The sequence below is a fragment of the Macaca thibetana genome, chromosome 9 (assembly GCF_024542745.1).
Source record: "Macaca thibetana thibetana isolate TM-01 chromosome 9, ASM2454274v1, whole genome shotgun sequence".
In the NCBI taxonomy this organism is placed as follows: Eukaryota; Metazoa; Chordata; class Mammalia; order Primates; family Cercopithecidae; genus Macaca; species Macaca thibetana.
In genome coordinates, this window is record NC_065586.1 from 64523728 (window position 1) to 64546708 (window position 22981).

The following is a 22981-nucleotide window of genomic DNA, read 5'->3' on the forward strand; positions in this document are numbered from 1 at the left end:
AAAACTTCAGGAATACACCAAAAGTAGACCACACCAAGATGACAGAAGATGATATTTTTCTTCTTTTACTTTCCCAAGTCTTCCCCATTGTGGTTATATGATAAATCATGACTTTTTTTTTCCTCACCAGCTTTAATCCCAGAGTAATGACTTTTTTTTTTTTAATCCAAATTTCTAGATAAAATAAGCCCCCTTCCAATTTCCCAAGGCTTTATTCATCTCTTAGAAAACTACTTAGTCACCAGGCCAGGCGCAGTGGCTCATGCTCTAATCCCAGCACTTTGGGAGGGTGACGCAGGCGGATCACTTGGGGCTGGGAGTTTGAGACCAGCCTGGGCAATATGGCGAAACTCCATCTCTACTAAAAATACGAAAATTAGCCAGGCGTGGTGGCGGGTGCCTGTAATCCCAGCTACTTGGGTGGCTGAGGCACGAGAGTCACTTGAACCCAGGAGACAGAGGTTACAGTGAGCCAAGACTATGCCACTGCACTCCAGGCTGGGCAACAGAGTGAGACAGTGAAATTCTGCCTCAAAATAAATAAATAAATAAAGACAATTATTTAGTTACCACCCTTCCTTTGGTCTTTTTTATCAGCTTCTTGAATTTGTGGATTACCTTTCTTGTACGCCACACTTAGAATCTCTTCCACTTGATCAGCAAATCCCATATCCAACATCTGGTCCACTTCGTCCAGGACAACATGCTTAAGTTTGGTGAGATCTAGTTTGCCACTCTGTATGTGGTCTTTGATACGACCTGGTGTTCCAACCAGGATATCAATCCCATTCCTCATGCGTTCAACTATAAAAAACAATGACAAGATTTTCTGGGTTTTTATCGGTCTGGGGTACCACCGTTAACTGTATTGTTATTCTAAAATATTTGTTAAATACCTGCAAGTACAAAGTAATATGCTAAGTAATTAATAATGATAAAGATACTCACGACACTCCTAATCTAGTGGGAAAAACATTCGAAGTGAAAAATATCAACAAAATTTAAACCATCCAATTATAGTAAATATTTGAAGTGACCATCTAGTGTATAAAGTGACATAAAAGAAATATGCAGCCGGGCGTGGTGGCTCACGTCTGTAATCTCAGCACTTTGGGAGACCAAGGTGGGTGGATCATGAGGTCAGGAGTTCAAGACTAGCCTGGCTAACATGGTGAAACCCAATCTCTACTAAAACTACAAAAATTAACCAGGCGCAGTGGCGGGTGCCTGTAATCCCAGCTACTTGGGAGGCTGAGGCAGGAGAATCACTTGAACCCGGGTGCAGTGAGCCGAGATCACGCCACTGCACTCCAGCCTGGGCCACAGAGTGAGTGAGAAAGGAAAGGGGAAGGGGAAGGGGAAGGGGAAAGGGAAGGGAAGGGAAGAAAAGGAAGAAATGTACACTACTGGAGGACAACAGCACCAGGAAAGAAATTACTTCCAGCCGGGTGTGGTGGCTCACGCCTATAATCCCAGCACTTTGGAAGGCTGAGGCTGGCAGATCACAAGGTCAGGAGTTCGATACCAGCCTGGCCAATATGGTGAAACCACGTCTCTACTAAAAATACAGAAATTAGCCAGGCGTGGTGGCACGTGCCTGTAGTCCCAGCTACTCGGGAGGCTGAGGCAGAAGAATCACTTGAACCCGGGAGGTGGAGGTTGCAGTGAGCCAAGATTGCACCACTGCACTCCAGCCTAGGCGACACAGCGAGACTCTGTCTCAAGACAAAAAAAGAAAGAAATTACTTCCTTGGCTGGAGGAAAGTATCAAGGTTTCGCAGAGTACGAATAAGAATCTAACAGAAATAGGAACTTTCTATAAAGTAAACAGGTATAGGGAGGATGAGACATAATGAAACAGCAAATAGACCAAGGATATATAAAGACATTTGGAAAAATGAAGCTCAATATAACTGCGATGAGATGGTAATAATAATTTAGCTTTGTACTGAACTGCTGTTGCAGTCTACGGATAATACTAGGCACTTTATATACATTATCCAACCCAATCCTCACAACATCCCTGCAGGGTAGGTTTAGTAATCTTTTTCTATAGATGAGGAAACTAAAGCACAGAAAAATTAAGCAACTCAAACACAATAGCTACTCTGTGAGCAGAGTCTAGATTCAAGCTTTTCTGGTGCCAAACCCTATATTCATTCTGCCAAAGCTGAAAAGAAATAGCCGTAAGACTGTGTGCCGAAACTATGAATTTTTTTTTTTTTGAGACAGAGTCTCACTCTGTCACCCAGGCTGGAGTGCAGTGGCGCGATCTCGGCTCACTGCAAGCTCCGCCTCCTGGGTTCACACCATTCTCCTGCCTCAGCCTCCCGAGTAGCTGGGACGACAGGTGCCTGCCACCAAGCCTGACTAATTTTTTGTATTTTTAGTAGAGACGGGGTTTCACCATGTTACCCAGATGGTCTCAATCTCCTGACCTTGTGATCCACCCACCTCAGCCCCCCAAAGTGCTGGGATTACAGGCATGAGCCACTGCGCCCAGCCAAAACTATGATTTTTTTTAATTCCTTAAATCCCTTCCTAATTTATACATCCGCTCTAATAATAAAGCTCCAAGGCCTTGAACTGGGAAGTAATGGAATACAAGAGCAGAGACTCTAACATCTGGCCGTTGAGACCCAAGGAAAGAAAGCCTGCATACATCAAGAAAGAAGCAACCATGCAGAAAGAGGGACAGACCCAAGGTCCTAACAGACAAGAGTAACCTTGAATTCTGACTTCCTATTTCCTAGAGCCCAAATGGACTGTTTTTCTGGGTTCAGTAAGTTACCTTTGTAGCCCCTAGATAAATATAAATAGATAAAAGTACTAAGAACCATATACAGGATTTGCCTATCATCATGCAGGACCATGTTCTTGACCATGTTTAAACCATGGCAAAAGAAAATCCCCATAAACGACTATCCCATGTAGAGAAGCCAGATGTGAAGGTTAAAAGAAATCCAATAAGAGTAGTCAACAATGGGTGGCATTATACTTCCCTCACTTTTTTAATGTACTCACATTGACCTCCATAGGGAGTTCCACCATAAAAACAAGCCACTGACAGCTTTTTTGTGATGTCACTGAAGTCTTTGCTTACTTGATTTGCCAACTCTCTTGTAGGTGCAAGAACCAGTACCTGATAAAGAAAAATAATTGAATTTGAATTACTGTGTAGTATTTGTTTCTTAATCTAGTTCTTAAAGAATAGCATTCCAGGAAAAGAACGACTTGAACAAGGTCTAACACTGATGATGATGATAACATTAGCTAATATTTTTGTCTAATAGATCTTAGACTCTACTAAATTCTTTATATGTATTATTCTGATTTAATTTTTGCAACCTTTTGAGCTAGTATTAGAGGATAAATAACTTGACTAAACCCCAAAGGCTAAGAAGGAGCAGAGCCTTCAAGCAATTGGGCTCCAAAACCTGTAGTCTTAACCTCTACAGTAGAGAACATCTGAAGCAGAACAAAGTCAGAGAAGTAAGGTAAAGCCAACAATGTAAGGGGCTTTGAATCCTAGAGCAACATGAGTTTGATCTATATATATATATAAAAAACATGAAATTGCTGGCCAGGCGCAATGGCTCACGCCTATAATCCCAGCATTTTGGGAGGCCAAGGTGAGTGGCTTTACTTGAGGTCAGGAGTTCAAGACCAGCCTGGCCAACATGGTGAAACCCTATCTCTACTAAAACTACAAATGAGCCAGGTGTGGTGGCTCACACGTAATCCCAACTACTTGGGATGTTGAAGTGGGAGGATCACTTAAACCTGGGAGGCGGAGGTTGAGATTGCACCACCGCACTATTGTTGCCAATCCAGGCAACAAAATGAGACTTTGTCTCCAAAAAAAAAAAAAAAAAAAAAAAAAAAAAAAAAAGTCCAGGTGCAGTAGCTCATGCCTATAATCCCAGCACTTTGGGAGGCTGAGGTGGGCGGACCACTTGAGGTCAGGAGTTCCAGACCAGCCTAGCCAACATGGTGAAACCCCACCTCTACTAAAAATACAAAATTAGCCGGGCATGGTGGTACACATCTGTAATCCCAGATACTTGGGAGGCTAAGGTAGGAGAATCGCTTGAACCCAGGAGGCAGAGGTTACAGTGAACTGAGATTGTACCACTGAGCGACAGCACGTGACTCCATCTCAAAAAAAAAAAACTGCTACAGGTCCTCAAAATAGGGTAATGGTATGAAACTAACATGATTAAAGAACACCTAATACATTCATCTAAAAAATATTTAATGACTACCTACTATTGGCCAAGCACTATTCTGTGTGCTAGGGACACAGCAGTAAACAAATTAACAAAAGGGGAGCATGGACACTGGAAGGCCAGTGAGCAAGTGAGGTTAGACCAGAAAGACAACTGCAAGAACCCACAGCCAAAGTGACAACATGGGCATTCACAGTCATTTCAATGCGGTTAATGTCTATCAAATGTCAAGTTCTCTAGAAATGAGCCCAATGGACTCACCCTAATATGGGGGCTTGGCCTTTTCATCTCTGACTTGCCCTTCCTTCCATTCATGCTTTTCTATTAAAAATGCTTTCTCCGGCCGGGCGTGGTGGCTCACGCCTGTAATCCCAGCACTTTGGGAGGCCGAGGCAGGTGAATCATGAGGTCAAGAGATCGAGACCATTCTGGCTGACATGGTGAAACCCTGTCTCTAGGCCAGGCGCGGTGGCTCACGCCTGTAATCCCAGCACTTTGGGAGGCCGAGGCGGGTGGATCACAAGGTCAGGAGATCGAGACCACGGTGAAACCCCGTCTCTACTAAAAATAGAAAAAATTAGCCGGCCGCGGTGGCGGGTGCCTGTAGTCGCAGCTACTCGGGAGGCTGAGGCAGGAGAATGGCGTGAACCCGGGAGGCGGAGCTTGCAGTGAGCCGAGATTGCGCCACTGCACTCCAGCCTGGGCGACAGAGCGAGACTCCGTCTCAAAAAAAAAAAAAAAAAAAAAAAAAAAAAAAAAAAAAAATGCTTTCTCCATCTAGGCAAAAATGGTCAGACACTCGACCAAAGCTATGAGCCCCGGGGACATCTAATGGTTTGAAGGAAATATGATAAGCATTAATTATATAGATGATCAAAAGTGTAGGAAAGATTAAAATATTGAAATATACAGAGAATGATCTGTATATATCATTAAATATAAAAGAATTATCCTGGATTACTTTCACATAAAGATCCACAGTAAATAGAATGGGTGACTATAAGAACTCAATAAAAAATCGTAGGGTATGTACACAATGCCCAAGTGGTGTTTTTTCCCGTGCTGACTGACAGCCCTTGTATTTAAGACAGTTACCTGAGGGGGACGGCCTCTCTTCCTGTCTTGCAGTTCCCCATGAAGTTTCTCAATCAAAGGGATGGCAAAGGAGAATGTCTTCCCAGTTCCTGTCCGTGCCTGTGCAATTAAGTCCTTTCCACTGTAAACATGATGGAAAGTCTTTGCTTGTATAGGAAACAGGAAGGTCACTCCTCGGCCTATGAACAAATTAACTGTGTTATCTCACACCACAATTCTTAAAATATTAGCCATACTAACATACTGAAGTATACTATTCATGCTTCTGGTCCTACAGAATTAAGGAATTCTACCTTCTGGTCAACATCTACAAAGTTAGGGTCAAATATATATATATTTTAAGAAACAGGGTCTTGCTTTGTCACCCACTCTGGAGTACAGTGGTGTGATCATAACTCACTTGCAGCCTTGAACTCCTAGGCTCAAGTGATCCTCCTGCCTCAGCTTGATGGACAGCTGGGATTACATGTGCAAGCCATCATACCTGGCTCAAAAATATTCTGATAGCAACGAATCTGCTTGACTGAAAAATATCAGCAAACTTTAAAGCACCCAATTACAGTAAATATTTGAAGTCTCATCCATAAACGTGAAAATCTGGTGCTTTGCAATCCAACTGTGCTGCTCCTGATTTAGGAAGCACCTACTTGAGTAACTGCGACTCGTCCGTCAGCTAGTTCAGAAGCAGATTATTAAATGAATTCTGGGTTTACACCTATAAATTAGGCTCATTAACCTAGAGATGCCTCAGAAGCGAAAGAGATAAAACATTAACATGGCATCACCTAATTGCTTAATTTCACCAGCATCATTATTCATTACACTTCTGAATACATATTGTATTAAATACAATTTTTTTGGAGACAGGGTTTCATTCTGTCACCCAGGCTGGCATGCAGGGGTGTGATCACAGTTCACTGAAGCCTTGAACTCCTGGGCTCAAGCAATCTTCCTTCCTCAGCCTCTGGAGTAGTTAGGACTATAGATGTGTGTCACCATGTGCCCCGCTAATTTTTAAACTTTTTGTAGGGACAGGTTGTTACTATGTTACCCAGGCAGGTCTCAAACTCCTGGCCTCAATCAATTACAGGTGTGAGCCACCACAGAGGGCCTGAAGAAATTTTAACCACTTGTTTAAGAGGCATGAAGAACCATCACTACTATAGTACTATACTGAATACACAAGCCTACTTCATTATATGATTGCATGTGTCCGCCTACAATAAGAATATATCCTGGTTCATCTTAACAAAAACAGTGGAGTGCTTCTGTTAAAATAATACGTTCTAACATCATATGATATTTCCAAGAACATTACCTTTGAGAAGCTTAATAGTTTCTTCAGATATGGGAAAATTAGAGAAAGCGCCTTCTTTTTGTTCCACAGATATTTCCTATCAAGTAAAGGGCCACAGAAAGAAATCAATAATCACCTACACAAATTAACAGAGAACCTTTTGAGAAAGAGACAAAACAAGCTATCCTAAAGCAATTCTTCTAAACACATCAGTTTAAAAATCAACCAAAAAGACACAAAAACCTTGATAGGTAAATCGAGATCTGAAAAGGAAACATTGTCATAAATCTATAAAACCTTAACAAAAGAAAAATCTGAGGCAAATATATACTGGGTATATTATGTGTGACTAGATCTCAACTAAGATCTACTCCATAACCACAACCAACAATACAACAATATACTGTTGGAAATGTCATTAGCCCTCTTCCAAAGCAGCATCTCTCGTATACACACATCCATAGAAAATGAACAAACGTTTATGAGGTAGCAGTCACTGTGGCATTATTTGATAGTAAGATATCTATCTGAATGCTCAATAAAAGTAGTAAGTAGACTTCAAGACATTTATATGAAAGATTATGTAACCATTAAGCATACTTAATGAGAAAAATGCTTAGATAGAAACAGAGAAGTCAAGATACAAGATTGCATAGTACAATCCTAATCTGATTAAAAATAATATATGCATATATTAAAAGTACTATAAGGAAACACCAAAAATGAACAAGATTACTTCTGCACTTGAAAAGTACAGGTATTAATATTTACTAAATGAATGGTGAAATTCCAGGAAGCATTTCTTTCTTTTTTCAAAATGTCTGCATTTTCTATTTTCTCTGGATCACATATTTTTTATAATCAGGAAAAAAATTACAAATGTTGACCATGATCTATAGAAAAAGAAAATTTATTAGAATTAGTATTTTTCAGCTGGGTGTGGTGGCTCGTGCCTGTAATCCCAGCTACTCAGGAGGCTTAGGCGGGATTATTGCTTGAGGCCACAAGTTCTAGACCAGCCTGGGCCACATAGCGAGATCCCATGTCTAAAAAAAAATTTTTTCAATACAATTAGTATTTTTCTTTCATGACTGAGTTTCTGAAAGGTAACAGAATTAGGTTCTGGACAGACATTTTATCATCCTGTTCAACTCCAGGATGATTACTTAATGGCCTAACCAAAAGGACTTATACAATCAACCTTTTCAGTAATTCCAATAATTTATTTGGTTAAACCCCTCAGAGGGAAACTAGGGCCCATTTACACAACTGTATCTCTTCTGTTGATGACTGACTGGCAAATAAGCAGACCAAGACTCTCCCTAAGCTTAAACAGTATCTGCTTATTTGTAAAGGAAGCATTGTGACACTACACTAATTTTTTTTTTTTTTTTGAGACGGAGTCTCGCTCTGTTGCCCAGCCTGGAGTGCAGTGGCGAGACTTGGCTCACTGCAAGCTCCGCCTCCCAGGTTCATGCCATTCTCCTGCCTCAGCCTCCGAGTAGCTGGGACTACAGGCACCCGCCACCCTGCATGGCTAATTTTGTGTATTTTTAGTAGAGACGGGGTTTCACTGTGGTCTCGATCTCCTGACCTCATGATCTGCCCACCGCAGCCTCCCAAAGTGCTGGGATTACAGAAGTGAGCCACGGCGCCCGGCCATTTTTTTTTTTTTTAGGACAGAGTCTGCTGAGAACAGATTCACGCCTGTAATCCCAGCACTTTGGGAGGCCGAGGGTGGGGGGCGGTGGATCACCTGAGGTCAGGAGTTCAAGACCAGCCTGGCCAACATGGTGAAAGCACACCTCTACTAAAAATACAAAAAATTAGCCAGGCATGATGGCACACACCCGCAATCCCAGCTACTGAGGAGGCTGAGGTAGGAGAATCACTTGAACCCAGGAGGCAGAGGTTGCAGTGAGCCAAGATCATGCCACTGCACTCCAGCCTGGGTGGCAGAGCGAGACTCCATTTCAAAAAAAAAAAAAAAAAAAGACAGGGCTCCGTCTTAGCTGAGCTACCGTGCCCTGTCACATACTAATTTTTAAGATGAAGTTCCACTTAGCCTAAGGTATCCCCCAATCCATGAGGTGCTGACACATCACATTTTGTCCTGCAATTAAAGGCTACATATAGCAGTTACCTACTTATTTATCTAAAACAACAATGAAAGATATCTTCTACCCAATGAAGTGCAAATTTACCTGATCTATATCACCGTTACTTTCTTCACTGGCAGCTTTACCGGGGTTACAGTCAAGTTCAGAATGAGGAAATCCATTCTTCAGTTTGGGGTTTTTATCTCCAGTTTCTCCATTCATTTCCTTTTCCTTCTTCATCTTCTTCGGCTTAGGAGCATCTATTTCTTCCTCAGAAGGCTCCTCATGTTTTGTCACTTTTTTGGTTTTAGAAGAAACCTCTTTCTTTTCAATGGGCTCCTTTTTCTTTCTCAAACATTTGGTTTTAGGAGAAATGTCATTTTGAGACGGCTCGTCTTTCTTTTTTGCCTTTTTGGATTTAGGAGAATTCATGTCAACTTCAGAAGGCTCTGCTTTCTTTTTAACTTGTTTAGCTTTGGGGGAAACAGTTTCTTCCTCTTCTGCTATCTCTTCAGTCTTATTAGATTTTGGCTTCTCTTTTTTCTCTTTCTAAAAAATTCAAAAGGAAAATACAAACACTGAATAAGGCATTTATACATTTGCAAAATTCATCAATTCTGGATTATTTCAAGATCATTTTCACCTTTGAAAAATATAGTTCTGAGGCATTTTGACATTTGTACTTTCACGTTGTGATGAGATAAAAATAAAAATAGTAAACTTTTTAAAAAACCACTTCTTAGCTATATATAGAGACAAGTATATATCAATAGTTTTACTATCTTGGAAAATGAAGAGTGCCCCTTAGTAACTATTCAACTCATGTGGGTCAAACAGTTGTAAAACAGATTTTCTTTTCTTTTTTTTTTGAGACAGAGTCTCGCTCTATCACCCAGGTTCGAGTGAAGTGGTACAATCTCAGCTCACTGAAACCTCCACTCCCGAGTTCAAGCAATTCTCATGCCTCAGCCTCCCGAGTACCTGGGACTAGAGGTGTGCACCACCACACCCAGCTAATTTTTGTATGTTTAGTAGAGGCGGGGTTTTGCCATGTTGCCCAGGCTGGTCTCAAACTCCTGAGCTCAGGCAACCCACCCACCTCAGCCTCCCAAACTGCTAGGATTACATGAGCCAACACACTTGGCCTGGAAACCAGATTTTTGTAAGGGATTTGGATAAGCTCATAGGATACTCCAACAGGCTCCAAACTCAATAATATAGAAAGTCCAAATTCAATTCCAATAGAATAAGGCCATGTATCTACAGATTGATGATGTTAAGCTTAACGCAGGGTTTCTTTTCTTTCTTCCTGCTAAAATCCCAGGTAAAACAACAGGGATTTTTTTGTTTTTTTAAGAGACAATTTCTATTTTTCACCCAGGTTGTGGTACAGAGGCTCATAGCTCACTGCAGCCTTTAACTCCAAAACAGGAATTCTGCACTTTGCCTATCTCACAAGAGCAAATTAATTTATATAAAGACAGTTTAGGGCCAGGTGCAGTGGTTCATGCCTGTAATCCCAGCACTCTGGGAGGCCAAGGCATGAGGATTGTTTGAGGCCAGCAGTTACAGGCAAGCATGGGCAACATAGCAAGACCCTTTCTCTATTGAAAAACTTTAAAAATTAGGCTGGGCATGGTGGCTCACGCCTGTAATCTCAGGACTTTGGGAGGCCAATGAGGGCGAATCACAAGGTCAGGAGAAGGAGACCACCCTGGCTTAATACAGTGAAACCTCGTCTCTATTAAAAATACAAAAAAAATTAGCCATGCATGGTCATGCACCTGTAGTCCCAGCTACTTGGGAGGCTGAGGCAGGAGAGTTGCTTGAACCCGGGAGGCAGGGGTTGCAGTGAGCTGAGATCGCGCCACTGCACTCCAGCCTGGGCGACACAGCAAGACTGTCTCAAAAAAAAAAAAAAAATTTAAATTAGCCAGACGTAGCGGCACACACCTATACTCCTAGCTACTTAGGAGGCTGAGGTGGGAGGATTGCTTGAGCCCTGGAATTCAAGGCTGCAGTTAGCTATAATCATGCCACTGCACTCTAGTTTGGGTGACAGTAAGACTGTCTCTACAAAAAATAAAAGGGCAGGACGCGGTGGCTCATGCCTGTAATCCCAGCACTTTGGGAGGCCGAGGTGGGCGGATCACCTGAGGTTGGGAGTTTAAGACCAGCCTGACCAATGGAGAACAAGCCTGGGCAACGAAAGCAAAACTCGATCTCAAAAAAAAATAACAAATAATAAATAAAATAAAAGAGACACTTTATGAAACAAAAAGTTATAAAAACTCAGTCTATCACCCTTGTGTAAAAAAGATGTACTTAATTTAAAATAAAATAAATAAGTTACAAGAATATGTTAGGAGTGACACCTCAGAACCAAGTAAGACAGATGACTGTGGCTCCTATTTGAACTTTCTGACCCCCTACAACTTTTCATACTATTGAAAGCAATTAGACACATGTTGTAGCCTCCTTAGAAACCCATTCTGGCAGAGCCCCAGAACAATCTTGGAAATACATATTACACTGAATTCTGCCTCCTGGAAACGTCAGGCCTGGTCTCTGTTCTCAAATCATAGATTAAAAATAATCTCTTTGCCAACAAAAAACAAGCTAGTCTCCTTCCAAAATTTTATTCGTTTTCATCCCTTGGTTCCACCAAATAAGACCAAGTTTCCCATCCTGGTGGTCTCTTTTGGAATATAACAGAGTTTGGTCATGTATCTCTGGATTTGAGCATGCCAAATTGAAAGCAACTGACTGATGCGATGTAAACCAGGACCACTACTTCTTGCACCTGAGTACAAATCTGCCGCGGCTTCCTACGATTCTAAAATATTGCTATTGTAAGAGCTCCATATCAAAAGGCAGGGAAACAAACAAGGAAAGTTCATTCTAAGTAGTGTACAACCTAAGTCCAAGAACAATCTTTCTTCCCACTGACTTATCTCAGAACAGAGACTCAGTCACAAGTTAAATCACTAGGAAGCAACAGCAAAGCAAGGGACGGCTGTCAAGGTTAAGACTACTGCACACTGCTGGCCTATATAAAAAAATATGGTGTACACTCAGCACCGCAACACATGCCTTTACATTTCCATGGGAAATCTAGTCAATATAATACTAAGAAGAACTGAGTTACGTCATCTTCTCAGGGCGGCTTACCGGAAAACAAACTGTACTTCCCTTACTAGAGTTTAAAAAGTCACTAAAGACGCCGCCCACGTGCGCAGATGAGGTTAAGATATCTCCAGTCTACTCTAAAGCTCCAGTCCCCACTTTTTTTTTTGAGACGGAGTTTCGCTGTTGCCCAGGTTGACTTGCAGTGGCGCGATCTCGGCTCACCACAACCTCCGCTTCCCGGGTTCACGCAATTCTCCGGCCTCAGCCTCCCGCGTAGCTGGGACTACTGGCGTGAGCCACCATGCCCGGCTAATTTTTGTATTTTTAGTCGAGACGGGGTTTCACTATGTTGGCCAGCCTGGTCTCGAACTCCTGACCTCATGATCCGCCCGCCTCGGCCTCCCAAAGTGTTGGAATTACAGGCATGAGCCACCGCACCCTGCCTCCAGTCCCCACTTTGACTTGACTTGTAATTCCCTTCGCGCACGCTCAAGCCGGGAGTTATGTCTCAGCCAGCAACGTGGAGCCTGACTGAATGTCCAACTCTGCGCACTGTGTGAGGCGCGCCCAGTCGCCGGGGACCACGTGGGACACCCGGCCTTCTCCCGAGCTCCAATAGGGCCTCTCTACCAGAGTTCCTGGGACAATGTGGATGCTTCTAATCTCAGAGGAAGAGGTCAGCGTGCGGCGGCCCCGGCTTGGTCGGGCAGACGCATCCACTGCCTGGGAGCGCACCACTCCTGGACGACCGCCCGTCAAGACCCACGCCGGGTCTCTGGACGCGCTGTTACCCGCCGCGCGCTCTCACGATCCCAGCCCGGGCACCTCTCCCGCACCCCGGGGTTCCGCTCCACTCAGCGTCCCTCCTGGCCCCAGGTCCCTCCGTTTCACCTTCTCGGTTTGTTTTCGCAGTGTCTCCCCTTTTTTCATTGCGGTGTCTGATTCCAAACCAGCGTCACTACGGAGTTTTCCCGGCATCTTCAGCGCAGGCTGCCCAGGTCAACCAGTCTTCTCAACCGCGTGGAGAGGAAGAGGTAGTTCCCCCTCCCTCTGTCCACCCGGCTCTCGTCACTTCCCGTAGCAAGGCACTTCCGGGGAAAGCAGGAAGCACAGGAAAGACTGCTCTCCGCGAGGTAAATTCAAAGCAACGGCCTGTGACTGTGGCTAAATTTAGTGCATTGACTGACCACTGGCGGCCTTTGGTCTAGAAGGCACCTATGGAACGGTAAAACCGCAAGGAATTACAAAGGTTAGCTTTGTATTCTCCAACACTGGCCAGATTTTCCCTAGCCCCAGCCTGAAAAATGAAGGCTTCTAGTTGCTTTTGAGTGGAGCATCTTCAGTGCTTTATGTTATATTGTTCGAGTTTGCACGTACAGACTCGCGGATGTGTATTCTTAATCATCTCTTGGAAACGTCTACTCTGAAAGTGTCGGCCAGACTTAGGAGCCTGAAGGAAAAAAAAATTCAGTCGGTTCTAGTCGTTCATTCATGCGTGCACTCAAACATTTTATGAGCGTTCACTGTGTCAGGTAGGACAAACAGGGCTAGGATTCACTAGCAGACACAAAAGCCTTATCCTCAAGAAGCTTTATAGACTAGCGGGAGAGAGAGAAGTCTTGTGGTTTGAGACAAGAGTCTCCTTCTCTGTCACCCAGGCTAGAGAGTGCCATGGCGCGACCTGGGCTCACTGCAACCTCTGCCTGCCAGGCGCAAGCGAATCTCCTGCCTCAGCCTCCAAAGAAGCCAGGACTTCAAGACCAGCCTGGGCGACATAGCAAAACCCCTATGTCTTTATATATACATATATAAATATATAATATATATGAAAAAATAAATTTCAAAAATGGGTTAGAATCATAGAATACCTGACATTGACAATCAGCCTTTTTTTTTTTTTGAGACAGAGTCTAGCTCTGTTGCTCAAGCCGGAGTGAAGTGGCGCGATCTCAGCTCATTGCAACCTCCACGATTCTCATCCTTCAGCCTCCCTAGTAGCTGGGATTACAGGCCTTCGCCACGACACCCAGCTAATTTTTCTATTTTTAGTAGAGATGGGGTTTCACCATCTTTGCCAGGCTGGTCTCGAACTCCTGACTTCAGGTGATCCACCCGCCCGCCTCAGCCTTCCAAAGTGCTGGAATTATAGGCATGAGCCACAGCGCCCAGTCTTTATTTCATTTTTTTGAGACAGGTTCTCCTTCTGTTGCCCAGGCTTGAGTGGAGTGCAATGGTGTGATCACAGCTCATTGCAGCCTCAACCTCCCAGGCTCAAACGATCCTCCCACCTCAGCCTCCCAAGTAGCTGGGACTACAGGCATGTGCCACCATGCCTGGCTAATTTTTTAATTTTTTTTTTTTGTAGAGATGGAGTTTTGCCATGTTGCCCAGGCTGGTTTTGAACTCCAGAGCTCAAGTGATCTTCCCACCTCTGCCTCCCAAAGTACTGGGATTACAGGCAGGAGCCACCATACCCAGTCTGCTCTGTTATTTTTGGACACATTACCTAATCTGAACCCAAGTTTCCCTTGTATGAAATGAGGATAACAAAACCTACTTCATCTATTGAGAAAATTAAGTAAGATAATGGCAGAAAATGGTCTGGCAGTGCCTGGTACATAGAGCACAATCAATGAGAACTGTTAAAACTTAGTATCACAAGGGTTTAAAAACACAATTTAAAATATTACATTTTATGATAAAGGAAAATGCTGGAAAAGTATTTGATTACTGCACATTTTTTAATCAGAGTTTCAAGGAAAAATTTTGTTTCATCTAAACTATTATTTGATGTTTCATGGTCTCGTTTATTTATTTATTTATTTTTTTGAGACAAGTCTGTCTGTCGCCCAGGCTGGAGTGCAGTGGCGCAATCTCAGCTCACCGCAACCTCCGCTTCCCAGGTTCAAGCAATTCTCCTGCCTCAGCCTCTCGAGTAGCTGGGATTACAGGTGCCTGCCACCATGCCCGGCTAATTTTTGTATTTTTAGTAGAGAAAAGGTTTCACCATGTTGGCCAGGCTGGTTTCGAACTCCTGACCTCAGGTGATCCACCCGCCTTGGCCTCCCAAAGTGCTGGGATTACAGATGTGCGCCACCGCGCCCAGCCATGGTCTCAAATTTTTTTAACATTTTGTGAAAATGTGCAACAATGCTTTAACTTATATTCTGATATCCCTGAGCCAGGAGCCTTGATTTATTCATCTTTGTGTCCTCAAAATTTCAGACAGTGCCTGGTACATAGTAATCTGTAATTAAGTGTTTACTGAATGTTAACATAGCAGTGGTAGAGGGGAACCCCTTGAAATAAATTTTAGCTATATGCCCAGGTGCAAAAGTACTTGAGTAATCCTGGTGTTAGATGTAGAAGAAAGGAGAGCAAGCATGAATGCAGTCAACTAATTGGCCAACAAAATGCTTAACATCTCTGGTTTCACCATTGTATCATGTAGTTTAGATACTAAGTGGAGGCCCAGTCCCTGCCTCAAAGAACCTGCAGTCTGGTTGACAAACCACAACACTACATGATCCTGCTATATACATGATACTACTGCATACAGTACAGGGACATGTTTATCATCAAGAGATATTCAACAAGAGAGTAAGCCCCAGAATGGTACTAAATGGAAAACTTTTCAAAGCTTATAAACTAAGTTCCTTTGTAACCTGCATATAGGGGCAAACCCAAATTTCCACCAGGAAACATGCAAAAGGCCCACTGGACAAAAGGTGGCCAATTATCTTGTCATCAGTATAAAATTCAGTAACAAGAGGAAGAATAGCTTATGTAAATTTGATAGGAGCTGGATATGGTGGTGCACACCTGTAGTCCCAGCTACTTGGGAGGCTGAAGCAGAATTGCTTGAACCTGGGAGGCGGAGGTTGCAGTGAACCAAGATTGCACCATTGCACTCCAGCCTGGGTGACAGAGCAAGACCCTATCTCAAAAAAAAAAAAAAAAAAAAAACAAAACGAAATAGAGAAAAACTTTGATAGGAAATGTTGAATATCCTTGAATGCTTAAATATCAATATTTTGCCAGGCCCATTTCCTCTGATCTGGATGATGTAATGTTTTCACAAAATTAGAGGGAGAATTTCTATTTTTAAGAGCATGTATATGCATACACAATGAATTCAAAAGTCTACAAAATAAAATGTTAGCAGTCATTATTTCTGAGTAATGTGACTGTGGGTGGTTTTTATATTCTTCCATTTGCTTCTCTATTTTTTCAGATTCCCAACAATGGACATGTATCTTTTTTTTTTTTGAGATGAAGTCTCACTCTGTCGTCCAGGCTGGAGTACAGTTGCGTGATCTTGGCTCAGTACAACCTCCGCCTGCTGAGTTCAAGCAATTCTCTTGCCTCAGCCTCCCAAATTGCTGAGATTACAGGCGCTCACCACCACGCCCAGCTATTTTTTGTATTTTCAGTAGAGATGGAGTTTGACCATGTTGGCCAGGCTAGTCTCAAACTCCCGACCTTCAGTGATCCACTCGTCTCGGCCTCCCAAAGTGTTGGGATTACAGGCGTGAGTCACTGCGCTCTGCCTGACATGTATATAAGGAAAAAAAAAAAAAAGGAATATGGTTTTTAAAAACTACTGTTAAGCACTATCCCCAAAATATAGGAAACAAAAACAATGAGAGAAGCCTCTCAAGATTTAAACCTAAGTGAATTCATAATTCTAAAGCTGGAGATAATAAAACAGATGTTATTTCATTTATAAATTCAAAAACTGAAGATCAGGGTAACTGATTCTAGTTCAAATAGCTGTTAAATGACTAGAGCACAGAGTACCAAACAGGAGGCCAAAAGCCAAAAAATGGAGCCATGAAGGTACTGGCTTCTAAAAAGAAGAAGAGTAATACCAGTGGCCAAGTGCAGCCCAAAGCTGCGAATCTGATGAGAAATTTGCCCTGCCCCATCCTACTTTCAAAACATATGGAAAGCTATTATTTAATTTTGTTAGGACCCTTGCTAATAGGGGCAGCTGACCTTTAGCAGGTAGACTCTCTTAAACCCATCCACCCTGTTGGCATTTACCTACATACTTATCTTTTTCACTCTTCCCTGAAACCCTCCAATGGCTATCCAAAACAAGACCTACAAAGCCCTCCAAGATATAATACATCTTGCCTTGTTCTCACAATTGCCTTCCTCATAGTCACAATCCCAGCAACAAGAGCTACTCATAGTTCCCCATACTTAAGACCATGTTGTTTCATCAGCTTTTCTGTGACTTTGCCTGGATGCCCATTCCCAGTTTCCTGTTTCTTTTACCTACTTAATGCTCAGTCATCATGTCTAAAAAGCTTTCCCTGAACTCCCACTCCCATTCCAGGGCCAGGTGCCCTTGCTCAGTATTCACAAATCATTGTACTTAGTCATTCCCATGGACATAGGTTTATTGTCCACTTATTTCACTAGATTCTGAGCTCCAGGGTACAGAGACTGGGCACTGCTTATTAACCCAAAACATATTGCCCGCGACATTGTAGGCACACAACATATTCTGACTGAATATACTAGTACTCATGCAACTTAATATGAATGGAGCCCATTTCATCTTGGTTATACAACAACTCAGTTGCTCAAATGCAAAGCAGACTGACATTTTCCCCCCAGTTGTGTGTCTGTAACACTAGTCCCCCAAATCAAAACTTCCACCTTCCACAAGCCAGCACTGAAAGTCCTTCCCTGCCTCCTTGGCTTAACTGAAATCTGGCTCTTTCTGAATACCCACCCTCTGCAGGTTTCACACACAGATGTTGCCCATTCCCTGAAATTCCACATATCCCAGTTGATGTCAGCGTCCTCTTTTCCTCAAATCCATTTTCAAACCATTACTCCACTTTCATGTAAAAGCTCTTGTCCCTTTAAAAGATAAGGCATAATGTCACCCTATACCCCTCCTCATTCAGGTAATTTCCCAACCCCCACCATTCACTGATATTTTCGAATCGGGTTAGTCTTCCTCACTGCAGTCCTGGCTTGTTTTCATCGTAGGAGACCTCACTGTCCTTGAGTACCACCCATGTACCCACTGCTTTGACCACCGCAACTGAAGTGACTTTTGCCCCAACAGACAAAGGTCATACTCTGCACTTGCTTCTCCCCAGTTGCTCCATTCTTGAAATCTCAAGTTCAGACAGCCCTCATGGACCTTCAGTCCCTTGCCTCCTCTACATTCTCTGTTATCAACCCCATTTCCACTTCAATCCCTAGGCAGTCTAGACTCCATGGACCATTACTCCTATCACTTTTGCCAGAGTCTTTGGCATCTTTACCTCATCATCCTTTCACTCACAAAGTGAAACTCCAATCTGGATCAGTCAAACTATCCCTCATCTTCATTCCTACAATATAATGCTGTTTAATACAGGAAATCACTCAGTTGCTCCACCTGTAGTTGTTACCTTAACATCTGCAAGATAATCATACTTTCTCCCTGACAAAATGTTATGCTATCTAAGGCTAAAATCTCTAGCCAGGAACAGTGGCATGCACTATAATCCTAGCTACTCAAGAGGTTGAGACAAGAGGATTACTTGCGTCCAGTTCAAGACCAGCCTGGGCAACACAGCCAATTGAAAAAAAAAAAAAAAGCCTAGGCACAGTGGCTCACATGGCTCACACCTGCAACTGAGCATTTTGGGAGGCCGAGATAGAAGGATTGCTTGAGCCTTGGAGTTTCAGACCAGCCGGGGCAACATAATGGGACTCGATCCCTACCAAAAAAAAAAAAAAAACACACACACACACAAAAACTAGCTGGGTATGGTAGCACACACCTATAGTCCCAGCTACTCAGGAGGCTGAAGTAAGAGGATCACTTGGGCCTGGGAGATCGAGGCTGCAGTGAGCCATGACTGTACCACTGCACAACAGCGTGGGCAAGTGCAAGACTCTATCAATCAATAAATATATTTTTTCTTTTTTTTTTTGAGACAGAGTCTCACTCTGTCACCCAGGCTGTGAGTGTAGTGGCGTAATCCCCACTCACTGCAACCTCTGCCTCCCAGGTTCAAGCGATTCTCCTGCCTCAGGCTCCCGAATAGCTGGGATTACACCTACCACCACACCCGGCTCATTTTTGTATTTTTAGTAGAGACAAGGTTTCCCTGTGTTAGCCAGGCTGGTCTTGAACTCCTGACGTCAGGTGATCTGCTCGCCTTGGCCCCCAAACTGCTGGGATTACAGGCATGAGCCACCGCGCCTGGCCTAATAAACTTTTAAAAAATAAACAATGAATAACTAAAGCTAAAATCTCTAGTTGTGTGCTTGATCCCATAAATTCCTTCTCCTGAAACTTCATGTTGCCCTCTCTCCTTTAGGGCTTCTTCCTACCACATTTCAACATGCTCAAATACCCCACCTCCCACACATACACATAAAATCCTTGCCAGAATTTCATGTCCTTCTATCTCCAGCTTTTGCTTATTCTTCCCTATTGACAATCAGATTTCAGAATGAGATCTTCATGTTTGTTCTCACCACTTCATCTCCCATTTCCTACTGAACCCACTGCTAAATAGCTTCTATTCTCAATACTCTTATTACTATGGTTGCTCCCTATAAAGTTTCTTTTGCCAAATCCAATGGCCATTTCTAGCTCGTACTGTTTCCTCTAAAAGCCACACACTCCTGGGCTTTCTGTCCTCCTCATCTCTTCTCAATGGAGTCCTCTTTCTTCTACTATGAATTAAGTACACTGGTAGTCCTCTGGCTTCCCTCCTCAGTCCTCTGCTCTTACCATACTTGGATAATCTCATCTACTAGCTTAACTATCATTATTTTTTGGTCTATCATTCCCAAAATTATCTCTCTAGAACAAATCTCTCTCCTGAGGTTCAGAATTACAAATCCAATTGTCTACTGTTTATTTCCTTTTACATATTTCATGGGTTAGTTAATATTAAAATATATCTAATCCTGAACTAATCATATTCCCAACTCCTCTTCATATAACTTTTCTTGCTCTTCCTCCTAGTACCCTATCTCAGGGAAAAAATCTAGGTTTTTTGCTGGACTTGGTGGCATGCACCTATAGTTCCAGCTACTAGAGTAGCTGAGGTGGGAGGATCACTTGAACCTAGGAGGTTGAGGTTGCTGCGAGCCTAGATTGAGCCACTGCACTCTAGCTGGGGCAACAGTGTGAGACCTCATCTAAAAAACAAAAACAAAATCCAGGTTTTATTCTATTTCCCTCTCATCTTTTAATCCACTATCTGAGTCCTAACAATTCTGCCTCCTAACTCTGAAACCAGCTGGGCGCAGTGGCTCACGCCTGTGATTGCAGCACTTTGGGAGGCCGAGGCGGGCGGATCATGAGGTCAGGAGATCGACAACATCCTGGCTAGAGACGGTGAAACCCCATCTCTACTAAAAATACAAAAAATCAGCTGGGCATGGTGGCACGTGCCTGTAGTCCCACCTACTCAGGAGGCTGAGGCAGAAGAATCACTTGAACCTGGGAGAGGGAGGTTACAGTGAGCCAAGATCGCGCCACTGCACTCCAGCCTGGGCGACACAGCAAGACTCCATATTAAAAAAAAAAAAACCTCTGAAACCTATCCATGTTTTTCAATGTCCACTGTCACTATTTAGTACAGTAGTTAAGAGTGCTGGTTCAGAAGCTAGACATTTTTCTGGGTTCAAATCCTCATTTACCTCACATCCAGCTGCATGATTCTGGACAAGCAACAACCTCTCAAGTGCCTCAGTTCTCATCCCTCAAAATACGTTACTTAGCATTAGTTCAGATCGCCAGCTAGATCTCTACCATAGATTACTGCTATGGCATCTTAAGAGGTCTCCAGGCCTCCAGTCTGCCTTTTCTCCAATTCAGTCTCTTCAGTGTGGCCAGCATTCTTTCTAAAATATAAATCAAATCATGTTACTCCTTACTTTAAGCCCTTAAATGATTACCCACTGTCTTCAAGAAAAGCTTTAAACTCCTTAACAACGTACATAAGGTCTTTAAAATCTGTCCCTGTTAAATACTAAACCGGTCTCTGATTCCTGTTCTCTGTCATATGGAAACCTCAGACTTACCATGCTATTCTTTGCCTCTGGGTTCCACATATGCTGTTCTCTCTGCCTGCAAGCCCTCTCCCTTCTAAACTCCTCTTCCCACCAGTACATACATGTGGTTAAATGGATACTTCTTTATTTCTCTGTTGGGTATCACTTTTAAAAGGCCTTCCTGACTCCTAAAACTGGTCAGGTGCACCCCAAGTAGGTCCTTAGCATCCCATACCTACCACTGTCTTAGCTTTCATTTGTTAAGTCTGTAATAATTGACTCTAAGTTTCTTAAGGATAGTGATTATGCCTTATTCACAACTATACTCCCCAGTGGTTAGCATAGTGATGGAAACATAGTAGAAATTCAATAAATATCTGTGGAATAAATTAATGAGTATGCACTGTTTGCACACCCTTTTAATTAACTGTATCTAGACTAAAATGATACACCTAACTAACCATGTCACCAGTTTACACAGTCCTTTAATGTAGAAGGGAATTTCTTATTTTTATCACATAACCTATGGAAAGAATGATATGAATACAAATACATCACATTTTGTAAAATGCAGGTAATCTTACGTTAAGATTAGCTTGACTACCAAGTTTTGTTTGTTTTGAGACAGAGTCTCACTCTATTGCCCAGGCTGGAGTGCAGTGACATGATCTTGGCTCACTGCAACCTCCGCCTCCTAGGTTCAAGCGATTCTCCTGCCTCAGCCTCCCAAGTAGCTGGGATTACAGGCATGCGCCACCATGTCCAGCTAAATTTTGTATTTTTAACAGAGTTGGGGTTTCACCATGTTGGTCAGGCTGGTCTCAAACTCCTGACCTCAAGTGATCCGCCCACCACAGCCTCCCAAAGCGCTGGGATTATAGCCATGAGTCACCACACTTGGCCTGACTGCCAAGTTTGTAAAGATATTTTAAGATTACATTGAGAAAATTCTTAACACGTAAGTGAAAAGAGACAATAAAAGGAGGTTTTTTTATTCAAAGGTATAACTGGATTAGATTTGTTTACAACCATTCTTGTGAAATACTTTTTAAAAAAATACGACCAACTTCTTTGCAAATAGCAGACACATACCTCAACTATGATGACCTAATTTTTGGTGGATAATGTACATGATTAGGCAGAAATAGGCAAGCTCACACTGGTAGATTAACTATCAAATACTCAGTCAAAACTCCGTTTGTGGCCCCCACTTCTTGATCGATTCCTATTCCCACTTCGTCTTCTACCATCTTGTCGACTTCCTGAGCGACTCCCTTGTCGACTCTGTCTACCTGACCGGCCACCAGATCGACCACCTGACCGGCCTGACCGGCCCGATCGACCACTTGACCAGCCACTCCTCTGTCTGGAATTAGAAGATGTGTTTCCATCATAATATTCTTCAATTTCAGGTAATTTGGCTGGCACTGAGAGTATCCAGTCGGAATCATGCCACTCTGCCTGTTAGGGGAATTTACAGGATTAATATAAATGCAAAATAGAAACCATAAGTAAACATGTAAGTATAGAAGACACCTTTTTCATATCTATTAGCTAAAGGCCATCTATTCTGTTAAAGTATCTGGAACAAAAATGAAAACCAGAAAATAAGCAAAAATATTTTCTATTTTCGAGATCATAAATTCATACTCAGTTCATAAATTCTAAAATTAAAGTATGTATTACTAATTATACTAATTACATTCTATAAATATGCATTCTAAATAAATACACATTCAAAATTCTAACATTCTAAATAAATATACTTCTAATAAAGAAATCCTAACATTCTAAGTATACATTCTAAAATTATACTACATATTACGAATTAAATATACTAATTAAATAAATGTATAAAAGTATACATTATACTCAGTTTATACATTCTAAAACAGCACTATTTGGTATCTCAGCACATTTATCTAATAAATTCTAACATTCTAAATAAATATATTCTAATTAAATATACATTCAAAATTATACTATGTATTAATAAATATACTGATTAAATAAATGTATAAAAGTATACATTATACTCAGTTTATACATTCTTTTTGAGACGGAGTCTTGCTCTGTCGCCCAGGCTGAAGTGCAGTGGCCAGATC

General features: G+C 42.4%; 2 protein-coding genes across 7 annotated transcripts in view; both read right to left on the minus strand.

Annotated features, from left to right (window-relative positions):
* The window catches only part of DDX21 (DExD-box helicase 21), a 156966-nt gene that overhangs the window by 17607 nt on the left and 116378 nt on the right, over positions 1–22981 (minus strand). Inside the window, exons 2-7 of one of the 2 annotated variants that reach the window (XM_050805218.1) lie at positions 12741–12882; positions 8826–9269; positions 6643–6718; positions 5325–5503; positions 3025–3142; positions 619–804 (exon numbers count right to left, since the gene is read on the minus strand). In XM_050805218.1, the coding sequence (XP_050661175.1) occupies positions 619–804; positions 3025–3142; positions 5325–5503; positions 6643–6718; positions 8826–9269; positions 12741–12827 (1090 nt within the window). In that variant the 5' untranslated portion in view covers positions 12828–12882. Of the gene's footprint in view, positions 1–618; positions 805–3024; positions 3143–5324; positions 5504–6642; positions 6719–8825; positions 9270–12740; positions 12927–22981 lie in introns of those variants that run through there. The other variant, XM_050805217.1, reaches the window with a different exon arrangement.
* The window catches only part of DDX50 (DExD-box helicase 50), a 140446-nt gene continuing 139304 nt past the window's right edge, over positions 21840–22981 (minus strand). For all 5 annotated transcript variants that reach the window (XM_050805222.1, XM_050805219.1, XM_050805223.1 and 2 more), the window contains one exon: positions 21840–22337. In XM_050805222.1, the coding sequence (XP_050661179.1) occupies positions 22059–22337 (279 nt within the window). In that variant the 3' untranslated portion in view covers positions 21840–22058. The remainder of the gene's footprint in view (positions 22338–22981) is intronic.